Source organism: Labrus bergylta, chromosome 21, assembly GCF_963930695.1.
Source record: "Labrus bergylta chromosome 21, fLabBer1.1, whole genome shotgun sequence".
Classification (NCBI taxonomy): domain Eukaryota; kingdom Metazoa; phylum Chordata; class Actinopteri; order Labriformes; family Labridae; genus Labrus; species Labrus bergylta.
In genome coordinates this window covers 12546436-12565092 of record NC_089215.1, presented here as the reverse complement: position 1 = coordinate 12565092, position 18657 = coordinate 12546436, and the positions used below count along the sequence as shown (strand labels likewise).

At 41.2% G+C, this 18657-nt stretch overlaps 2 protein-coding genes across 4 annotated transcripts; one reads left to right on the top strand and one right to left on the bottom strand.

Annotated features, from left to right (window-relative positions):
• The first annotated feature begins 3659 nt into the window (after positions 1-3659).
• irf3 (interferon regulatory factor 3) lies at positions 3660-9577 on the top strand. 3 transcript variants are annotated; one of them, XM_065949892.1, is made up of 11 exons: positions 3660-3885; positions 4910-5076; positions 5253-5427; positions 6093-6166; positions 6252-6312; positions 6397-6462; positions 6566-6811; positions 7005-7095; positions 7575-7864; positions 7970-8088; positions 8519-9577. In XM_065949892.1, exons 2-11 carry the CDS (start codon positions 4912-4914, stop codon positions 8630-8632), a joined length of 1401 nt encoding a protein of 466 aa, XP_065805964.1. In that variant the 5' UTR covers positions 3660-3885; positions 4910-4911; the 3' UTR covers positions 8633-9577. The 3 variants fall into 3 exon arrangements, with proteins under 3 accessions (XP_065805964.1, XP_065805962.1, XP_065805963.1); XM_065949890.1 differs by having other exon boundaries at positions 6394-6462; XM_065949891.1 differs by lacking the exon at positions 3660-3885 and adding an exon at positions 3918-4784 and having other exon boundaries at positions 6394-6462.
• si:dkey-94f20.4 (synembryn-A) lies at positions 9315-18141 on the bottom strand. The gene is made up of 14 exons (XM_020640608.3): positions 17859-18141; positions 17371-17465; positions 17232-17279; positions 15939-15956; positions 15713-15802; positions 15012-15619; positions 14585-14720; positions 14173-14367; positions 12440-12534; positions 11602-11752; positions 11416-11511; positions 11143-11287; positions 10712-10991; positions 9315-9881 (listed from the first exon to the last, which is right to left on the bottom strand). Exons 2-14 carry the CDS (start codon positions 17458-17460, stop codon positions 9740-9742), a joined length of 2094 nt encoding a protein of 697 aa, XP_020496264.2. The 5' UTR covers positions 17461-17465; positions 17859-18141; the 3' UTR covers positions 9315-9739.
• Positions 18142-18657: the final 516 nt, after the last annotated feature.

Genomic DNA, 18657 nt, shown 5'->3' with positions numbered 1-18657 from the left:
CTAAAGTGAATTCAGAAGGATATAACACAATTGATACGCCTCGATCAGTCAGGGTCTATACCCGGTACGCAGGGAGCCAACAACATCAGACGAGCTCTAAATATTATGTCAAAAAAGACTCCTCATGCATCTATGTTACTTAGCCTTGATGCACAGAAGGCATTCGATAGAGTAGATTGGGTCTATCTCAGCCACACATTAAATAATATGGGGTTTCATAATAAATGTATAGTTTGGGTTTAAGTGTTATATTTGAACTTAAGATTTTCAGCTTGAAACATGGTGTAAGGCAAGGGGACAGTCTGATTCCCTTACTTATAAATGACAAAGATTATTGCATCTACCCAAGATCTAGGTGGGTCTCCTTCATATAAAGCAAAGTTAAAGCCCCAATATGTAACTTTTCAGTTTTGGTGCGCTGTGCATTTATCTTCCCATCTGAAACAACGTGCATTTGTTGACAAGCAGAGGGTGAGGAAGCCGGCTCAGACGCCGTGAGAAGATAAAGAACCATGTCGACTCAAAAGGTACAGTAATATTACCAGATTTTGTAAGCTTATAAACTTTTTGGAGACAACGTAAGAAGGATATTTTTATCTATTTGTTTGCAAACCGGAGACATAACTTAAGCTGCCAAACGTGACACAACGATGACACCGGAAATGATGCAGCATCACGTTATGTCTCAATCTGTCATACATAATCTGCAGGGATGTTCATTCTGTCATGAAATAGTTGCTTTCCCATTAGACGTGAGAAGGATCATAATACCGACTCGTTTGGGCAATATTATAACTAGTATGCAACCATGTATATGTAACTAGTGTATGAGGTTTTTGTTTTTCAACATCGGTTTTCATTTTATTCCAGGATTCAACCTAAACTTCAACTCGCCATCAGTGATGAGCAGGAGCCCGGAGTGGAGCAGCATCACAGGCCTGCAGCATAAAGACAGTGTGTGTTATGGCAGCATCATGATTGGGAGAGGGGAATAGTTATGAATCAAAACTGCTGCGCCTGGAAAAAAATGAAAAAAGTACAGTATCCTGGCTACAGGGTGTGTTGCCTTGTGTAAAAATGTGTCTGACAGACTTGCAAATACATGTTGTGGCTTTGTTCGGTATTTTTGTGCCATTTCAATTTGAGTTTGTATGTTGAGTTCCTTGAAGTCTTTTTTTTTTTTTTTTAACCAGTTTGTATAATATAATAGATATTATTTTCTTCTACTATATTGTTGTGATTGCATTTAGTACCTGTAATGGTTATAACAATTAGTAATCGCGTGCATTGCCCACTGATTTTTAGCTCTATTTTCTTATTTATATTTACGTAATAACAAAAACATCAAGGTTTCAAGATTCAAGCAATCGCCATTGGGCAGAACAAAAACAACAAAGGTAATAATAAAATAGGATAATGTAATATGAAGGAAAAGCTGAAGAGATCAAGATATAATAGTTATTTATTACTATTTATTACATTCAGCTGCTTGAGGGGGGGGGGGGGGGGGGGGGGGGGGGTGTCTACATCCTATCCTGGAGCTTTGTTATGATGGACCTGAGCTCTGATGATGCACAGCTGTAGATACAGGTAGGCAGAAAGTTTAGGAGCAGCTTCTCCCTGTGAAATGTGAGCATGAATAAGATCAGCTTTTGTTGGTGCCTGTGGATCATCAGCACCAGACTCTGTTTTGTAGGAATGCTCGTTCAACTTTGAATTTTTTTTTGCATTAATGGCTGTAGTCTCGTCTCTTTTAAGGCGTTCACTCTCCAGCTCTTTGATTTTTATTGCAGCAACTTCAGGACCTTGGACAATAATATAATTCTGTAGAAGAGTGGTTTCATATTTTCAAAACTGTTTAGGTAACAGCAACAATACATTTGTATGTTAAACAACTGTACTACTAGATACTTACATCTTGTGTCCATCACGGTTTTCGAGCCGGTTCTGTTGGTTATAATCAGTAGCTGCAAGCAAGGTCAGTGTTCTGTATACAGGTGGGGTGAGACCAAACTGCTTCCCTGCAACATGAGGGTGTGCTTTTCTGAAATTCTCTGAAGTTGAAGTCCTGTTGGGTGGAAAAGGCAGACAGAAAAAAACCTGCTCTGTTGGAGACATACTTCTCAGGTCCACTTCATACTGCACCAAATAACATAAAGGTGAGCAGAGTCCTCAGCTTGAAAATCAGCTGATTCCCTGAGCTCAATCAGGAGCAACAATAATCACCTGTGCTGGCTGCAACAATCAGCCACAGGTGAATGAGAGCCCCAAATCAGATCTCCCATAAAGGGAAGGAGAGTTCATTGCTCATTTTGATCTCCAAAGGACAAGACCTGTTCCACCTTTCTTTGCTGAGTGTGTCCACATGTGCGTTATTGTTTGAATAAATTCGTTTAGTGATTAAGTTTGTTTATGATGCATATAGGCAGGCTTGATTTATTGTTTAATTGCTACATCCTCTGTTTACTGAGCCTGTTTAGAATTAGTGAACATTATTTTGTTAAAGAGGCAAATCATTAATTATCATATTTTGTCTCCGAAAAAAGGAAAAACCACTTGACAAATTAAGGAAAAAACCTGTGCAAATAAAAACCTTAAAGTGGAATCATTCTCGCTGCCTTTATTCCCATGCCTCAACTTTTGACGTCAATGAGCTTCAGCCCTCAACATTTAGGTTACACCTAAAACAATTACCATTTGTCAAATGTTTTGTGCGACCGCAAAGTGGAGCGAAATGTGAACTTTTTACAACGTTTCTACAGGTTTTATACATCAGCATAAATATATGAATAAAGAGCAATACAATCCTTCATTTGTCCTTCGGTGACTTTCATTGACAAACTTTGGTTTTCACAGCAATAATAATAATCATTATTTATAGAGCACAAAAACAAGTTACAAAGTGCTTTACAAGGACAGCAAATATAAAACAGGCAGGTCATAAAATAATAAACAAGGTGAGATTAAGGAATAAAAAAACCCTTTTTAAAAGAACTGTAAAATACATACAATTCTTTTGAAGGAAAAAAGTGAAAATAGTAACAATTTAAAATCAGGAACGGCTCGCAGGAAAAAGTGTGTCTTAAGAAGGGACTTAAAGGAGATGACTGATTCTGCCAACCTGATCTCCTCGGGCACGTCGTTCCATAGTCTTGGAGCCCTCACGTTCATCCAGGCCCCATCTGACAGTACAACAAGAGTGAGTGCTGTCAGATGGGGCCAGCTTAGAGCCACTTCTTTGGGTTTAAATCTGTCAGGACTGGGGGGCCTACTGGCCTGGGGCCCTATTTTCATTAAAGTTTTGACATTTTTGAAGTCGAAAATTATAGAGATTTTTGAAGTCAACATTTTTCCTGAAAATCTTCAAAATGTTTGATGTCAACAGTTTTTCATGAAATTCTGTTGTATCCAAATACCCCATTATGATATAACATTTCACGTATAGGCTATTAATTTGTGATTGTGCATTTATCTACTTCTATTATCTATCTATTTATCTAGATTTTTTTAACGCTTTAACGTATATTTTATTATCTTAAACATTTGATCTGTGGTTGATTTCGGGGTTTTGGTAAACGCTGTTTAAATGAGGGCTCTGTCAAAGATGTGAGGTGTGACTCCACCTATCGGGCGCTGCCGCTGTGACACGGGCGCTGACGTCACATCAGGAAAACGAAACCGAGACTCGGAGTTTCCCAAGAAAACCACACCGCCAGGGTTTACCGGCAACGGGACTACTTAAGGCTCTACAGCTGGGAGAGAGTGACAGATTGTCAGAGAGTTTGTTATTACAGCTTTACTACTCGTGTTAATAACCGTGGACCTCGTCAGTCGACTGTAAGTGAACGCAACACACGCTGCAGCGGTTGTGAGATCGACAATCAAGTAAGAGTCATTTATTTTAGTTACAGACACAATCCACGCGAGTTTATATCTCGTCAACTGTTGTAAAGTTACTACTTGGCAACATTTGAACCCGTCAACATGTATGCAAAAGGCCAAGTGGTGTCGTTGTGCCTAAAGAAGTAGTATAGCCTACTCTTCACCTTTTCACCCAGTTGTTTTTGAAGTGGCCCGTCTAGCGGCCCCTGTGACCTCTGACATGTAATACTTGCATATTTAGTTAGTGTCTACTTGCGAATTAGAGACAGTGCAGGGAGGGTCATCCCTTCACCTTCATTGATTATAGGCTGGTTTGGTAGTGTTCTGTTTGGCCCATAAGGGGGCCCTCTTGGTTCATTTCTGAAATATGTGTTGGAAAAAGGCTGAGAGCCGACACAACACTGTAATGCTCCCAGAAGTCTAACTAAAAAAAAAAACACTTAAACCATAGGCCTACATGGCTGTGTTGAATATTATTCTGCAACTTTATAATAGCCTACTTCCCTTATTTTGAAGGTTTGTTGTGATTCTGTAAGACTTCCGTAGCCATGTGATCAAGAGACAGGAAGTGAAGTGTATTGTTGTGTGTGTGTGTGTGTGTGTGTGTGTGTGTGTGTGTGTGTGTGTGTGTGTGTTGATGTCATATAAAGGAGTGACAGCGGAGCAGAACTGTAGTTTCACCGTGGACACATGGAAACCACTACACTTGCATTTCAGACCTTCTGTGTGTTGGTAGCATAGAAGTTTAGAATTTGAATAATTTTTGTCTCTATCATGTTATTGACCTACTCCTTATCCTTCAACTTTTCTTTTCTTTTGTAGTTTTGTGTGTATATGTGATTTTTATTTTTTATTTTTAACTTGTACATTAATTCCAAGTTAGGTACCCTGCATACAAAGAGGTAGGCTAGATGTAGGAATTGTCTGTTATTGATATAGTAATAAGCTTACTGTTAATAATCAAAAGACACCAAACAATTAATTTAGATTAGGTTACATTAGGTTGTTTTTTTTTTTGCTCCTGCAGAAATGTCTCTTCCTAAACCTCTGCTCATCCCGTGGCTGCGGGCCAGGATTAACAGCGAACAGTTTCCTGGTGTCCAATGGATGAACCCGGAGCGCACAGAGTTCTCTATCCCCTGGAAACATGCGTTAAGACAGGACTCATCGAACACTGACATTCTTATCTTTAAGGTAATTATGGAGCACATGCCATAACTAATGAAATAATACACACACACAGTACAATACAGAAGGAGACAAACCGAATACATTTATTTGACGACCTGTAACTCTTGTATGCAATGTGTTCTGCACATTCAACATACTTTTCTTTGAAGATTTTCTTTGACCTGTGTCCTCTTGTGCAGGCCTGGGCAGAGGTGAGTGGAAACGGCCGGGCACAGGGAGACGCCTCAGTGTGGAAGAGGAACTTCCGCAGCGCTCTCCGAGCCAAAGGCTTCAAACTGGTGTCTGACAAAAAAAACGACGCAGCGCACCCACACAAAGTGTTTCGCTGGCCGGAAGAGTCTGCGTCATCCGGAGGTGAGGATCTACAAGTGCTTCCATAGACAATCGACGTTTGGTCCTTTTTTTTTTCCTGTTGTAAATGACAGGCAAGTTAATAAAAGTATGTTTCCCTGCTGTCATGCGTGGCTAAAAATGAAATGGCATTGAAACATATTTGATATGCGGCGATGCTCTGGCACCTGGCATTAAAAAAAGGGCCCAACAAAAATTCAAAACAGATTGCGCTCAAACTTGCTAAATCCAAACACACTGCTTTGGTCTTGTGCAAAATGATTTAGCTTGCTTGTGTTCATTATACAGTAGTTCCAAGCAGTGGGAGTCATTATCTGTTTGTCATGTTATTGTGCTGTTAATGGGATTTAAATTAAAGAAATAATACAGTGAAACAGTAAATGCACCTTGACTCTACTTCGTGCTTTATGCATGTGGGTTTGGTTTTAAAATTGGAATGCTACATATTGTACATATCTGATCAGCTCCTCACCTGGAGATCACATTACTCTATTCTTTAGGTCTCTGTGGTTGACATGTCCAGCAGAAATGCAAATGGAGAACTTGATTGTTAAAACCATTTGTGAAGGGGACTATCAGAGTAAAGATGTGTTTCTTAGGAGAAAGTAAATGATCGAAAGATGGGAAGCAGCAGATTGTAACTGAGCTCTTCGTTTTCTCTCTCACAGCCAACTCATCTCCTGGATCCCAGGATCAAGATGACCTGGATTTGTTTGAGAATTGTGGCTTTCCTATACAAGAAGTAAGCCACTTTCACGGAAACATTCAAATAAACGAGTTTAATCTTCCTTATTAACTCTTTGAAATATGTTTCTTTTATATTTTAGAGCCAGGTTGTCCCATGTCTTGATGGCTTTCTCTTTCATCAACAAGAAACTGGGCTTTCTGGTAAGAAATTTGTCAGATCATAAATTCATATCCAGGAATTTAGAATCACTTTCTGTAAAATGCCGATCTAAAATTTGCCAGTAGAATCCACTGTGCACCAGGATGTTCTCCAGGAGTGTCTAAAGGGACTGAACATTTGCCCTGAAACAGGTAGGCTCACCAGCCTCGCCTCTTCATTTATTCTCTTTGCTGCAGAATGAGCAGAAAGCAAGAAGCTACTTTCCCACTAACACTTTGCCCAACTTTTCCACAGAGGGCATCGCAGGCTTCGAGCCTCCTCCTGAGCAACAGCAGTTTCAGAGCCAGGCTGTGATTGGTGCACAGGCGTTTCCTGGGCAACAGCAGTACCCAGTAACGTTTGAGGGTGCAGTCAAGGAAACTGGGTTGCCTGAGCAACCAGTATATCCAATGGGGGGAGCTGCGGGCGGGGCCTGTGACGGGGAACTTGTGGAGCAGTTCCTGCAGACTATGACCCAGACCAATGATGGAAACAGTATAAGTAGGTTGATGGATGAAACTGCCAAAATATATATATCTCAGAAACTCCACAATTGATTTAATTATTCATATTTAATGTGATTAACTGGCCACCAATACTTCATAGTATGAATAATAGCATGTTCTTAAGGAATACTGTTTAAATAAGTTTTTTTTTTTTTTTTAATATGCCTTTCCTTTTTCTTCATCCCTAGAGACTAATTTCAGGATAATAGTCTACTACAGAGGGGTGAAGGTGTCTGAGCAGATGGTTGAGAATGAAGCTGGATTTCGCCTAGTTTATAGGTAACATCCAAATAGAGCTCTAACACAAGAAAGTGTGTCTGACAAATGTTCATTATTCCCAAGTTAGCTTGAAATCAAGTAGTTGAGTTAAAGATTGACAATTGTAGACACATGGCAAAGCGGTAGCCTAGCCTTTTCCGTCTGCTTTGCCTATCTAGTGCTTCATAATACAATTTTTCATCTCTTTACTTTCACTTGTGTTGGTAGCTTAGCTTTGTGCTAAGCAAGCCACATTCTGGCATTAGCTTTATATATATTTATTACATTATGACAGTCACTGCCTTCATGAAATACACATAATAGAGCTAAAACCACAAACAAACTATCTTAAGGCTCACTAACACGTCTTTTGCTTTCTTAATTCTGTCTTTATAGTTTAGCTTTGTGCTGAAACTAAGCAACCATCTCCTGACTAGTGCAGAGAAATTATTTACTGCTGTCCCAGTTAAAATCTCTTGTATTCAATGTCCACACATCAGGCCTGAGCTCAGCGGGACAGTTTTGGATCAGGACTCGGGCCTTTCTGTGGTCTCTCTGCCAAGTCCGGGAGCAATGTTGGATCAAACCCAAGCCAAACTGACCCATCGCATCCTGGACAAGCTGGGGGATGGTTTGGACGTGGGGGTGTCAGGCCAGGTGGTTTACAGCCAGCGACGGGGAGAAATCAAAGCTTATTGGAGCCTCTCCAAGTACGACAAGAGCAAACAGATCCAGGAGATTTCTAAAATGCATCCTGAACCGCTGTTTCAGTTCAGGGACTTCATTCAAGGTTGGGATGAAAGGACAAATGATGTGGCGTGTTTGAGCTTACCATAGCAAATGTGTGCTGTTGGCTTGTTTGCTCAGTGTAGTGATTGATATCCTTTCCCTGCAGGAATATTGAACTTCATTGATGGAAGAGACTCCCCTCCCTGCTCCCTCTTCTTCTGCCTTGGAGAGAAGTGGCCTGACCCAGGCGACAGGCCTTGGGGGAAGAAACTCATCACAGTAGAGGTGAGAAAACCTTTAAATTATTTACATGCGCAGACAGTGGTGTGCCCCCAAAGACCTATAAGCAGTATTTCACTCTGGCAGTTTTTCTTTCTTCTGCTGCACAAACAGTACCTCGACCAAATGTCATGAATTATCAAACGCCCGAAATTGCCCATCAAGGGAGCTTTTGTCAGCTGCAAATTTCAGGGGGCACAGCATTGATTCATTTCACTGAGGGAAGAACGCCTGAGTACCTGCAGTGGCACCTGATCCCCCTGTGGTGTTCAAGGTTTTAGAACAGTGGTTGATGCTGACATGAAAAGTTGCAGAATCCAGTCTTGATATGTTTCATCGCTCCTGCTGTTTTGAATTGTATGGTTGCTGTTAACCTCCGATTTGCTTTCATAGTTTTGTCATTCCATTTAACTTCTTGCTGCTTTTCTTCTCTTAGGTGGTCCTGACCTCAATCGAGTTACTAAAGAACATGGCTGTTGAAGGAGGCGCCTCCTCCCTGAAGTCTGTGGACCTGCAGATCTCACTAGAAGAGATGATGGAGCTGTACTGACACACTCTGCTGCACTGAAATAAGTCATTGTTTACACATTTTATGTCCTAATTATACACATAATTTATCTTCCAATTTATCTTCATAAAATGAGAATGGGGACCAATCAAAGGTGGTTTAAGAGGATAATGCTGCCATCAGTTATATTATTGATGCTAAGATACCATGCTGCTTACTGCTGCAAAGACAAGCAGCTGAATAGAAGAGCTCTGTCACTCAACTAAGATGTAAAAAGTATCTCTTCACTCAGTCTTTCTGGAACACTTGCAGAAAGTGTGTTCCAAAATGAGCAATCTTGTTTTTTTGTACAAAATAACACAGCAGTTTTCCCTTCAGACTGCAGAGAAATGCCACTCAAAGGCTGTCAGTCATCTTTATATCTGTTTAAAGTCATCATGCTGCTGGGAAAGTGAAAGTGGCCTCTTTGTGTTTATATTTATATTTACCAGATCAAAAAGCAGACGTTATGGTTCTAAAAGATCCTCATCAAATCTTAAATACTGTGCGTGCATGGAGATTTATTTTCTGTCACTATAACTAAAACCGTCAACGCAGAAAAACACATAAAATTAAGCGTTCAACAAAAATCACAGATTAGACCTCGTTTCACGAGAAAGCTTCAGAACAATATGAAGAAAAAAAACCCAGCCGAGCACAATGTGAGGGAGTTACAAAACTCACATTTTCCTTGCAGATGTTTATTCCAGGTCGTTTAAGGTGTTAGTTTACGTTGGGCTAATAGTCTGTACAAGATAAGCTCTAAAGCAGCGCTAGAGAAGAGACGTCAAAATACAAACAATACATTTTTAAGACATGATTAAAATATTGGACAATATCACATTTACACCGTGAAATGTATTGGACCTTCTCTTATTTTAACTGGTGTGATTGCTCTGCTGACGTGTGTTTCTAGTGTGAATTTAAATAAAGAATCACTTTTTATAACCTTTGTTGAGTTCATTTAGTTTCATGATGGCTCGCTGTATCTGAGTGAGTTCAATGTCACTTTGATGTCATGTTTTTCCAATCATTTAAACAAATATTGTAATGCTTGGGCAAGCTTGCATATTTAGAAAGAATTACTATTAGTTGACTATTTGCCATGTTTCAGTTCTTCTCTCCTTCCTTTCCTCCTCCGTCATTCTCTGACCCGGACTCCCCCTCTTCAATGAGGGAGTTCTCCCTGAGCCCCGACATTGGGATGAGCCTCCCCTCTGAGTTCACTCCCATTGGCTGAATTATCTTGTCTCTGCGGGACAAAAAGAACAATTTATTCAGCAGTAGGCTATTTAAGATGTGCTAATTGTACTTTTGAATCTATCTGGTTCTTCCCTATAGGCTTACTGGACATTTAGTGAGGAGGGTGTTTTTCTTATTCGTTTTTTCACGTCACCTGAATCCACATGCGTCGTCTCTCCAAATGTTTAAGGGAAAAACTAATAGGCCACCTTCAGAGATATGTATTTCTATCAGGCTAACTGGTGTAAAAGACATCTTTAATCAGAAAACACTATTGATGAATATATCTGACACATCTGCTGGGGAAAAAAAAGTACTTCTATCGTATTACTTGAAATGTTGCTTTAACATTATAATATCCAAGAATACAAATAGTGAAGCTTCTTTCTCCGACCTGCCTTATTAAAACCGGGAACCATGTGTGGAGAAAAAGGGTTTTGAGGGGAAACTTAAGTTATTGAACTTTCTTGTCAAAGCTTGAAGTCAACAGAAACCCATTTGTTTCCAATGAGTAACTAAGAAAGAATACCTCTGTTCACAGCGACAGGGTGGTCGACTCGAGGTTAAAGCCAAGTGCTCTTGAAGACTAAACAGTACACTGTTTAGGTAAGGAGGCTGTTTGACTAGGCTTTCTTTTTTTGGTTTCAGTTTGAAGATATATGCCCTGAATGAATTAATTAACTAATGAATTAATTAATTAAATGAATTAATTAATTAGATTAATAAAATGTATTTTTATACATGTTTCTGTGAGCGTAGCTGGAACCACAGCCTTCCACACTTTCTCAAAAACCTGACGTAAAAGGTCTTAATGAGGCTATTGTTCGTGTTATCACTGACCTGGAAAGCTTGTTGAAGAGCATGATCAGCCTCTTGGCCTCCTCCTCTTTCTCATCCTCCGTCATGCCCTCCATGGGGTCCGGCTGCACTGCCTCCACTCGCCCCGTCACCGGGTTGACGCGATCTTTGACCTGCCGGTACTCCTCTGTGTCCGAGTCCGAGTCGCTCGAGTACTGGGTGTCAGAGCTTAGGGTCCTGGATGTCTGGCCGCCCAGCAAACCCCTGGTGGCCAGCAGGCCTGCTGCATTACCGTAGCCTGTGTACTTGACAAAACGTCTAACTGGAAGAAGAAGTGAGGGGGATGGTCGTTGGAGACAGAGCTTGTAAACAACAATGCAATATGATCATTTAGCTTTATAGACTTGTATTTCTATGACTGAAAACTCTAATTTAATTCATCCCTGTTAATTCATGGAAGGGATCATTGTTACCATTTTCCTTGCAGAGGACAAATATGAGGTCAGCTGCGCAGTGTTTGAGGTCTGTGTCCAGATGAGTCATGAGACGGATCAGACGATTTTTCACTGTGGAGCCTTCCTCTGGCCGGTGTGACACGTCTCTCAGAGGGGGCAGGATCTAAACAATGCAATCATTTTCATTTCAGTGATTTAAAAAAAAAAAAAAAAAAAGTTGATATAACCCAGTAAAGGTTAAGATTTAACATGAGCTTTCTCAGATCTTTCCTATTTTGGGGGGGTTATTACATGTTTCCTGACGTAATGGCGTGTTTCTCTGTGGGCCCTGCAGCTCTCTGTCAGCAGGTTGAGGACCGGAGTCAGTTTTTCTTTGATCTTGTCACCCTGGAAAAAATACTTCCTCAGGTTATTTTTATTTTTTATTTTTTTTAAAGAATATTGGTCATTCTCTCTGCACATTGCATTCTCCCTCACCGACTCGAGGCGCCGCTCCATGAACAGCAGGAGGATGTGGACACAGTCCATGTTGACGCCCTGACTCGGCTGGGAGTCTCCCTGCACAGGAGCCACCAGCAGCACATCAAGACACTGCAGAGGCAGCGCTGACAGCAGGTTGACTGTGTGACTGAGACATGATTACAGATCAGGGATGAATGTTGTTTTTTTTTTTTTTTTTTTTTTTTAAAAGAGCAGCAGAGAGGTGAAGAATGTGATTCGGTTTGGCGTGATGGATTATTGTAAACTCATCCACCACAAACGTACAATAAGTGTCCTATAATGAAGCACACAATATCATACTTTTATTTATATAGCGCTTTCAGTCAAAGTGATGGACGAAAGTTAATACAAAATACAGTTTAAAAACATTTCAGAAACTAAAAACAATTAAAAACACACTCAGACTCTCAGAAAAACATACAGAGAAATCATAACTCATACACTACAGTCTTTAGCTTAGCTTTAAATATCTCAACAGAACAAGCCTGCCTGATGTACTAGTGTTATACTGCTAATAAAACTGTGATAGGAATTAAAAGTTCTTTAGATAAAAGGTAGAGTAAGTAACCAGCACATACTTATTCAAACATATTTTATATGTAGATTAATACTGACCCTAAAAGCTTCTAATTTGATTTAATTTAACCAAATGAAATGTGCTTTTATTGCAATATCAGTCAGGATTATTTATATTAATCCATGGAGTATTTCTATCATCCTTGTTCACACCTCCTACTGCCCTTTCAGCTCATTTGAACTTATGATTGTCAGTGAGCTTTTCTTTCTCACCATCCTCACTGAGGTTCATGCTCACCCCTGCAGTTCGTCTGTGTCATCTGAAAGCGTGCACTTCCTCGTCAGGCAAAGACGCAGGATCGCCACCAGGTGTCGGTAAAGAGCTGCATCTTCCTGAAGGAGAAGAGGCACAGCTCAGCTCATTTGTCCCTCTATACACTGCAGACTAAACGAGTCGGGTATGGCTGCATCCTGGCGCTCTCTCGTCTGTGTGCTCTCGTCTCATGCGCTCTGGCTCCCCGCTCCTCCAGAAATGTATTTAATTAATTAAATTAATATTTACAGTATGATTAATTCAAACATTACCACCGCGTCAAAAGATGATAAGCGTGTAGAAGACAGTGAAGAAGATGGAGTCACGCGCCCGAGGTTTACAAGAAGCCCAAATGAATTCATGAATGGGTGGCTGTGGCTCAGTTGGTAGAGTCGTCGCCTCTCAATAGGAAGGTTCAATCCCCAGCTGAGCAGCATGTCCAATGTGTCCTTGGGCAAGACACTCAACCCTGCATTGCTCCCGCTGCTTCAGTGGCGGTGTATGAATGGATTAGTGTTGTACTTACTCTCTGATGTACGTCACTTTGGATAAAAGCGTCTGTTTAGTGAATTGTAACATGAATGAAAAGACCAAATGAGTCACGCACAGGGGAGAGTTTTAGAGTGACGTTTTTTTTTCAACAGCTGAACCGATGCTGCTGATTGAGCTGTGTGTTTATATATAACTCAAAAAGCACATATACATATAGAATGGCGAAAATGCTTATTTTTTATTTAGCCTTGAATGTATAAATACGACAGAGGATTAGGGCCACGTTAATTTTTTATTTCGAGATTAAAGTCATAAATTTGCGACTTTATTCTCGTAAATTTACGAGTTTAATCTCGAAATTAAAAAAAAAAATGTAACATGGCCCTAATCCTCCGTCGTATATAAACACCTACTAAGTATGTAATATATCACAACACTACAGATATTTTGATTTCTGGAGCTTTATGGCTTTATGTTGAAAATTAGAGATTAGAGTGCTTCAGGCATCCAGGCGAGAGCTCACAGACGAGAGCTCACAGACGAGAGCTCACAGACGAGGGAGCGCCAGGATGCAGCCATACAGTCTTCGAGTACTAAACTGGGCTCATCTACGCAGCCCGGGAGGTGATGAAGTGTCTGAAATATCTGAAATTCCTGAGACATCGGTGAACTCCTTAAGGGTGTGGAGACCACGTCTGGACAAGTGATTGTATCTGGGACCTGTGTTGTCCTTTGAGTTTATGACATACTACATACATCTGAGACAGAAACCCCCACAGCTGTATGGAGAGGGGTTGTCCTGAAAAACAGATGTCCATGTTGTTCTCCTGTGGGGTGTGTCCATATATACCAGCGTTTCTGTGTGTTCGACAGAGATCATTATTGGCTTCATGACTCTCCTAGGCAGACGTGTCTACTGATGCTTTCTTGTTAATAAATAATCCTTTTTGAAAGCAAGTCAGTGTCAACGGCGATTCTTTTCATCATCTACGTATCATCAACGACTGAGGGGAACCACATCAGTGACATGAATTATAAGTCACACGCGCGAGATAGTAAGTCGTACGTGCGAGATAAAAAAAAAAACCCACCCATGTAACCTCCAGGGCTCTACTGTACTCATCCGATCAAATCATGAAAATAAAGAGAAAAGTTTATTTGTGTATCTCCTCAAAACATCCCACCTGAAAGCTGTCAGCTTCATTAATGATCATATACTCACTAACCTCATTTGGCTCCTGCCTGTGCATGCTGTAGGTGATGTTGAAGAGGATTTTTAGGATCTCTATGACACGCTGAGAGGCTTCAAGTGAGATGGGTGCTGCAGCTTCTGCTGGGCTCGACACACACTCATACTGGTCCTTCCACTGAACCTCCAGGCTGCTCTCCATGGCTGCAGTGAGGATGGACACGCCGCACTCCTGTTAGAGCAACAGAACAATTTTAAGTGCAGGAATGAAACCAGAACTCACGTGTGCAGCATGAATCTTGGTCAATAATTATTTTCAAGATCAACACGAGATACAGCTTATCAGAATCATTTACATCATATATGAACTATTATTATTATTACTATTACATTATTCTATGTAATTAACTATTTCACATGTTTATTTAGGGTAAGTGAGCATATGTGACCTGTTGAAGCTGAGTCCTGAGCTCTGGCCGAAGTGCCGTCATGAGAAACATGAGGCGTAGTTCATAAAACTGACCACTGGACGGAGATGAGGAGCTCCTACTGGAGGACAGGCGCTCTGTGAGGCCACACAAGAGCCTGATTCAGGAAAACATTTGGTTAGTTTTGTGGAACCGTCTGTTAACAGACAGGTGGTTGTTGCTTTAAATCAAAGCTGGTTGTTAAATTCAAGCAGAACAATTTGCCAGATTCAAAGGATCGACACCAAAAATGAATAGGTGGAATGTGAATGCTTTTCCAACTTGGATTCATTTACACAATCTGTCCTTTGACTTATCCTAGAGCCTAAATATCCTGGTGACCAATGCATGTCTACGTTTGATTGTTATATGCTTTGTTGTATGTGCATGTTTCTGCCAGTTATCCCACCTGAGAGCACTGAACCGCTCCTGTGCCCAGGTACTGTTGTATACCACATTACACAACACCTTCATGGCCTCCTTTCTCTGCAAATCCTCTCCCAACTGCCCTTCCTCCTCTTCTCCCTCCCCATCCATCTGGCTCTCCCTGCGGTCCCTCCTCCCACGCTCCAGCACCTTGTGGTGGTCTCCGGCTCGGTGCATTTCGTTGATGCTGGGCCTGTGGCTCCCGCACCAGCTGATGCTGTCCAGGTCACCGCTGTTGGCGATGCTTATGTCACTCTTGGCGTCCTCATCGAAGGCCGAGCACTCTTCGTTTTGGTCACTGGCTTCAACATTATCTCCGTCCTCTACAGAGCAACTCTGCAGAACTCTGGCCTCAGAGACAGAAGCGATGATGTTGTCATAGAAATCCGAGTCAGGGTCCCCGCCTTCATCACATGCATCACCTGTAGTCAGGCCGGCTACTCTGGCCAGAGTGATGAGAGCGCTGTCGGTGACCAGGGGGCCGAGGACCTTCTTGTCTCTGGAGAGGATCCTCAGGGAGCGCAGACATAATCTCAACACGTGACATTTAACTCCTGTACTGATGAACCTCACAAGGACAACAGCTAAATTCTGAGGATAGGGACAGAAAAAAAAGAATTGAAGTTTTATGACATTCCTTTTAAAACAACCTCTGGGCAAGCAGAGCATGATAGTGTCAGGTACCTGTCTGAGGATAAGGTCTCGATTCTCCTGGTCATACTCGTCACAGTCCGAGTCAGAATCAGTGTACTCCCTCACTTTGTTCTTCCTGAACTGGAACAGGAGAGAGGAGAAGAAGTAAAGTCAAAGTTTTATACTAGATTGCAGTTTCTGAATTACTTTTGATCCTCTCTTGTGAAATCAGAAACAAAATATAAACATTATTTCTGAACTGTCGCGGGCACCATACCTCTTCTAGTTTTCTTTTCTGTTGGAGGTGGAAGGTAAGATTTCGTTGAGCAGCGCAACAGAAGAGAAAGAAAAAATGTATTTGTACAAAAGTGTCTAGCTTGTGGAAATTCTGCTGGCATAAAGTTTTGACCTCGCTGCTATCTAGAAACAGGACAGAATAAAAATTCAGGTAAAGTAACGAGAAGGTGCATTCGAATGAAAATGAAAGGAAATTCTAGAAAAAAAACATTAAAAAGTTAAAATGTAACTCTCATTAGGGAGGCAGACATGAAGGGAGAAATATATTTCATTAAAATGAGCAGGGGGGGGGCATTTTAGCCTTTTTTAATGAGATATGACTTTATCTGAATTTAGACAGGAAATGACAGTGGGGGGGGGAGGGGGGGATGTCCGATGTGAAGGCACTTAACCCCAAGTTGCTACTGCCACTTTGTCAGCGGTGCATAAATGTGTATGAACGGATTAGTTAATACTGATGGACACTTTACGTAACAGCCTCTGCCATCAGTGTGTGAATGGGTGGGTGTGACATAAAAGCACTCTAAGTAGTTAGAATAGCACTATATAAGCTCTAGTCCATTTACCATGTACATGCAGCAAAGAGCCAAGGCCGGATTCAAACCCATGACTGCTGCTGCTGCTGCGGCAAAGACTATAGCCTCTGTACGTGGGGTGCGTGACATAAACACTAGGCTACCACTAGTGCTCCTGAAATGAGCTTTATAAGGTTCTTAATCAGAATTAACTTTTTTGGTCACTACAGTATACAAAGCTATAATGAAAAAGGTATGGCGTCTATCTCTATAGAAAAACAACATACTATTTCATTGTTTTCATACAACAGGATGCACAGTACTTGCAGCATTTGGCTCACTGTAAACTGCTCTTTTAGGAGTCCTTCAGATTACCTGTAACTTGTTTTAATGTTTATGTTATGTTTTGGATTTTTGAACTGTGTTGTAGACTAAAAACACAAGTTGAGACTACTGCTTACTTACTACTGACCTACTGCTTGGTAGTGTGAATATGGCCAGAGAGCTGCTGCACAGTGACTGCAGACAACAGAGCTCTCTGTGTTGTAGAGATTACCATACTGTATGTTGCGATGTGTCAATCACTTTGTCTGTGCCCAATCTGCCGGCGCATGCAGGGAGAGAGGATCAGGGGCAACTTGCACAGCAGAAATACTAATCACAGACAGACTGTAAGCAGGGATAGAGAACACGGAGGAGAGGGTTAACAGGGTAGTTCACTTTCTCTCCGTGAATGAGCGCAACACCAACCGACTTACTCTTCTTCGCTCCCTCTCCTCTGCATCAAAGAAGAAACACTGTGCGTACTGCAGGGGAGAGAGGGACACAAAGTGAGGGGCTGAAAGTGTCACAGCAGCAGCCTAACTCCAGTGTGTGCCAGCTTCTACACTGCGTTACCTCTTTGTTGAACTCCTGCAGCTGTGACTGAACACCGTTCTCATCCCCCTGCTTGATGCAGCGGATAATCCCCTCAAGGTCCACCACCATGTTTACTGCACACGCACACACACATTAGCACACACACACACACACACAATATGAGGCCATAACAAAATTAAAGTTACACAACAATAATGGGGGTGACAGAAAATAGGCATGATTCAATACATAATGTCAAAACATACACATTATATATAGTATGCTTTGAGTTTATGGAAATATAGTAAATATGTCACATTAGAATCAGAGATTTTCAATAAAACACAAATGTTGCCTCTTTATCCTAACGTTCATCACGAGTGATAAATGCTTCCTTACACGTTTTACACAATTATCAACGAGAACATTTTATTCACACACACAGACAAATATAAATATTTAAAAAAAAACACACTCACATAAAAAAGACGACAGACAGATCACTAAATATATTTGTCTAGACTTACCTTGTGCTGGGATTTTATCAGCCAGATGATATATTTTAAGTCTACCAAAAGTACTTTAGATCTCCCACACCAGAGTGCTTCAGATGAGCTCGTCTGCCAGTGTTTCCAGTCCAAGTTTGCACAGTTAACTATATTCTCCCTTTAAATTTGATGAATTCACTTGCTTTCCAGTCACCTTCATGCGCTCAGCATATCTCTCTTTTGCTCTCCCTCTTTGTTTCACTCTCTCTCTCTCTCTCTCTCTATTTAATCCTAGAGAGGTGCAGGACTCATGGAGTGGTTATGGTTATAATCCACTAATGGACTCAAAGCTTATATCTCTGTGTTGACCCTTTAACCTACAGGTTTTCTAGACTTGTGTGGCACATCTCTCTCATCTCTCTCATTGTCTCTCTCTCCGTTCCAATCCAACGCAGTCTTTCACTTCAAATCTCTTAATGGCTTGAGAATGACCGAGCGACGCACTCACCATTAAGATTTTAGTTTTAATCACGCATCTCAGGCTGTTGCATAACCACAGCGGAGCGTTTGACGGCAAAAGTGGATTCAAAAACCTCAGCAGAAAAATGTGTCTGCAGATTCACCTAAGATGGCACAACTCTGTTTTTCCCCATTAGCTGATTTTTTACAGCTTCAGATGTCATGTAAATGCACGAGTACAGCAGACTACATGTTGCGCAATCTGTATTACAATTCTGTTTGATAGCACTCCCACAAGATGGAGATATTTCATGGCTGAGTTTATCCGATTAAAAGTCTCTCGAGGTTATATCTTACACAATGAGTGTACATCATAAAG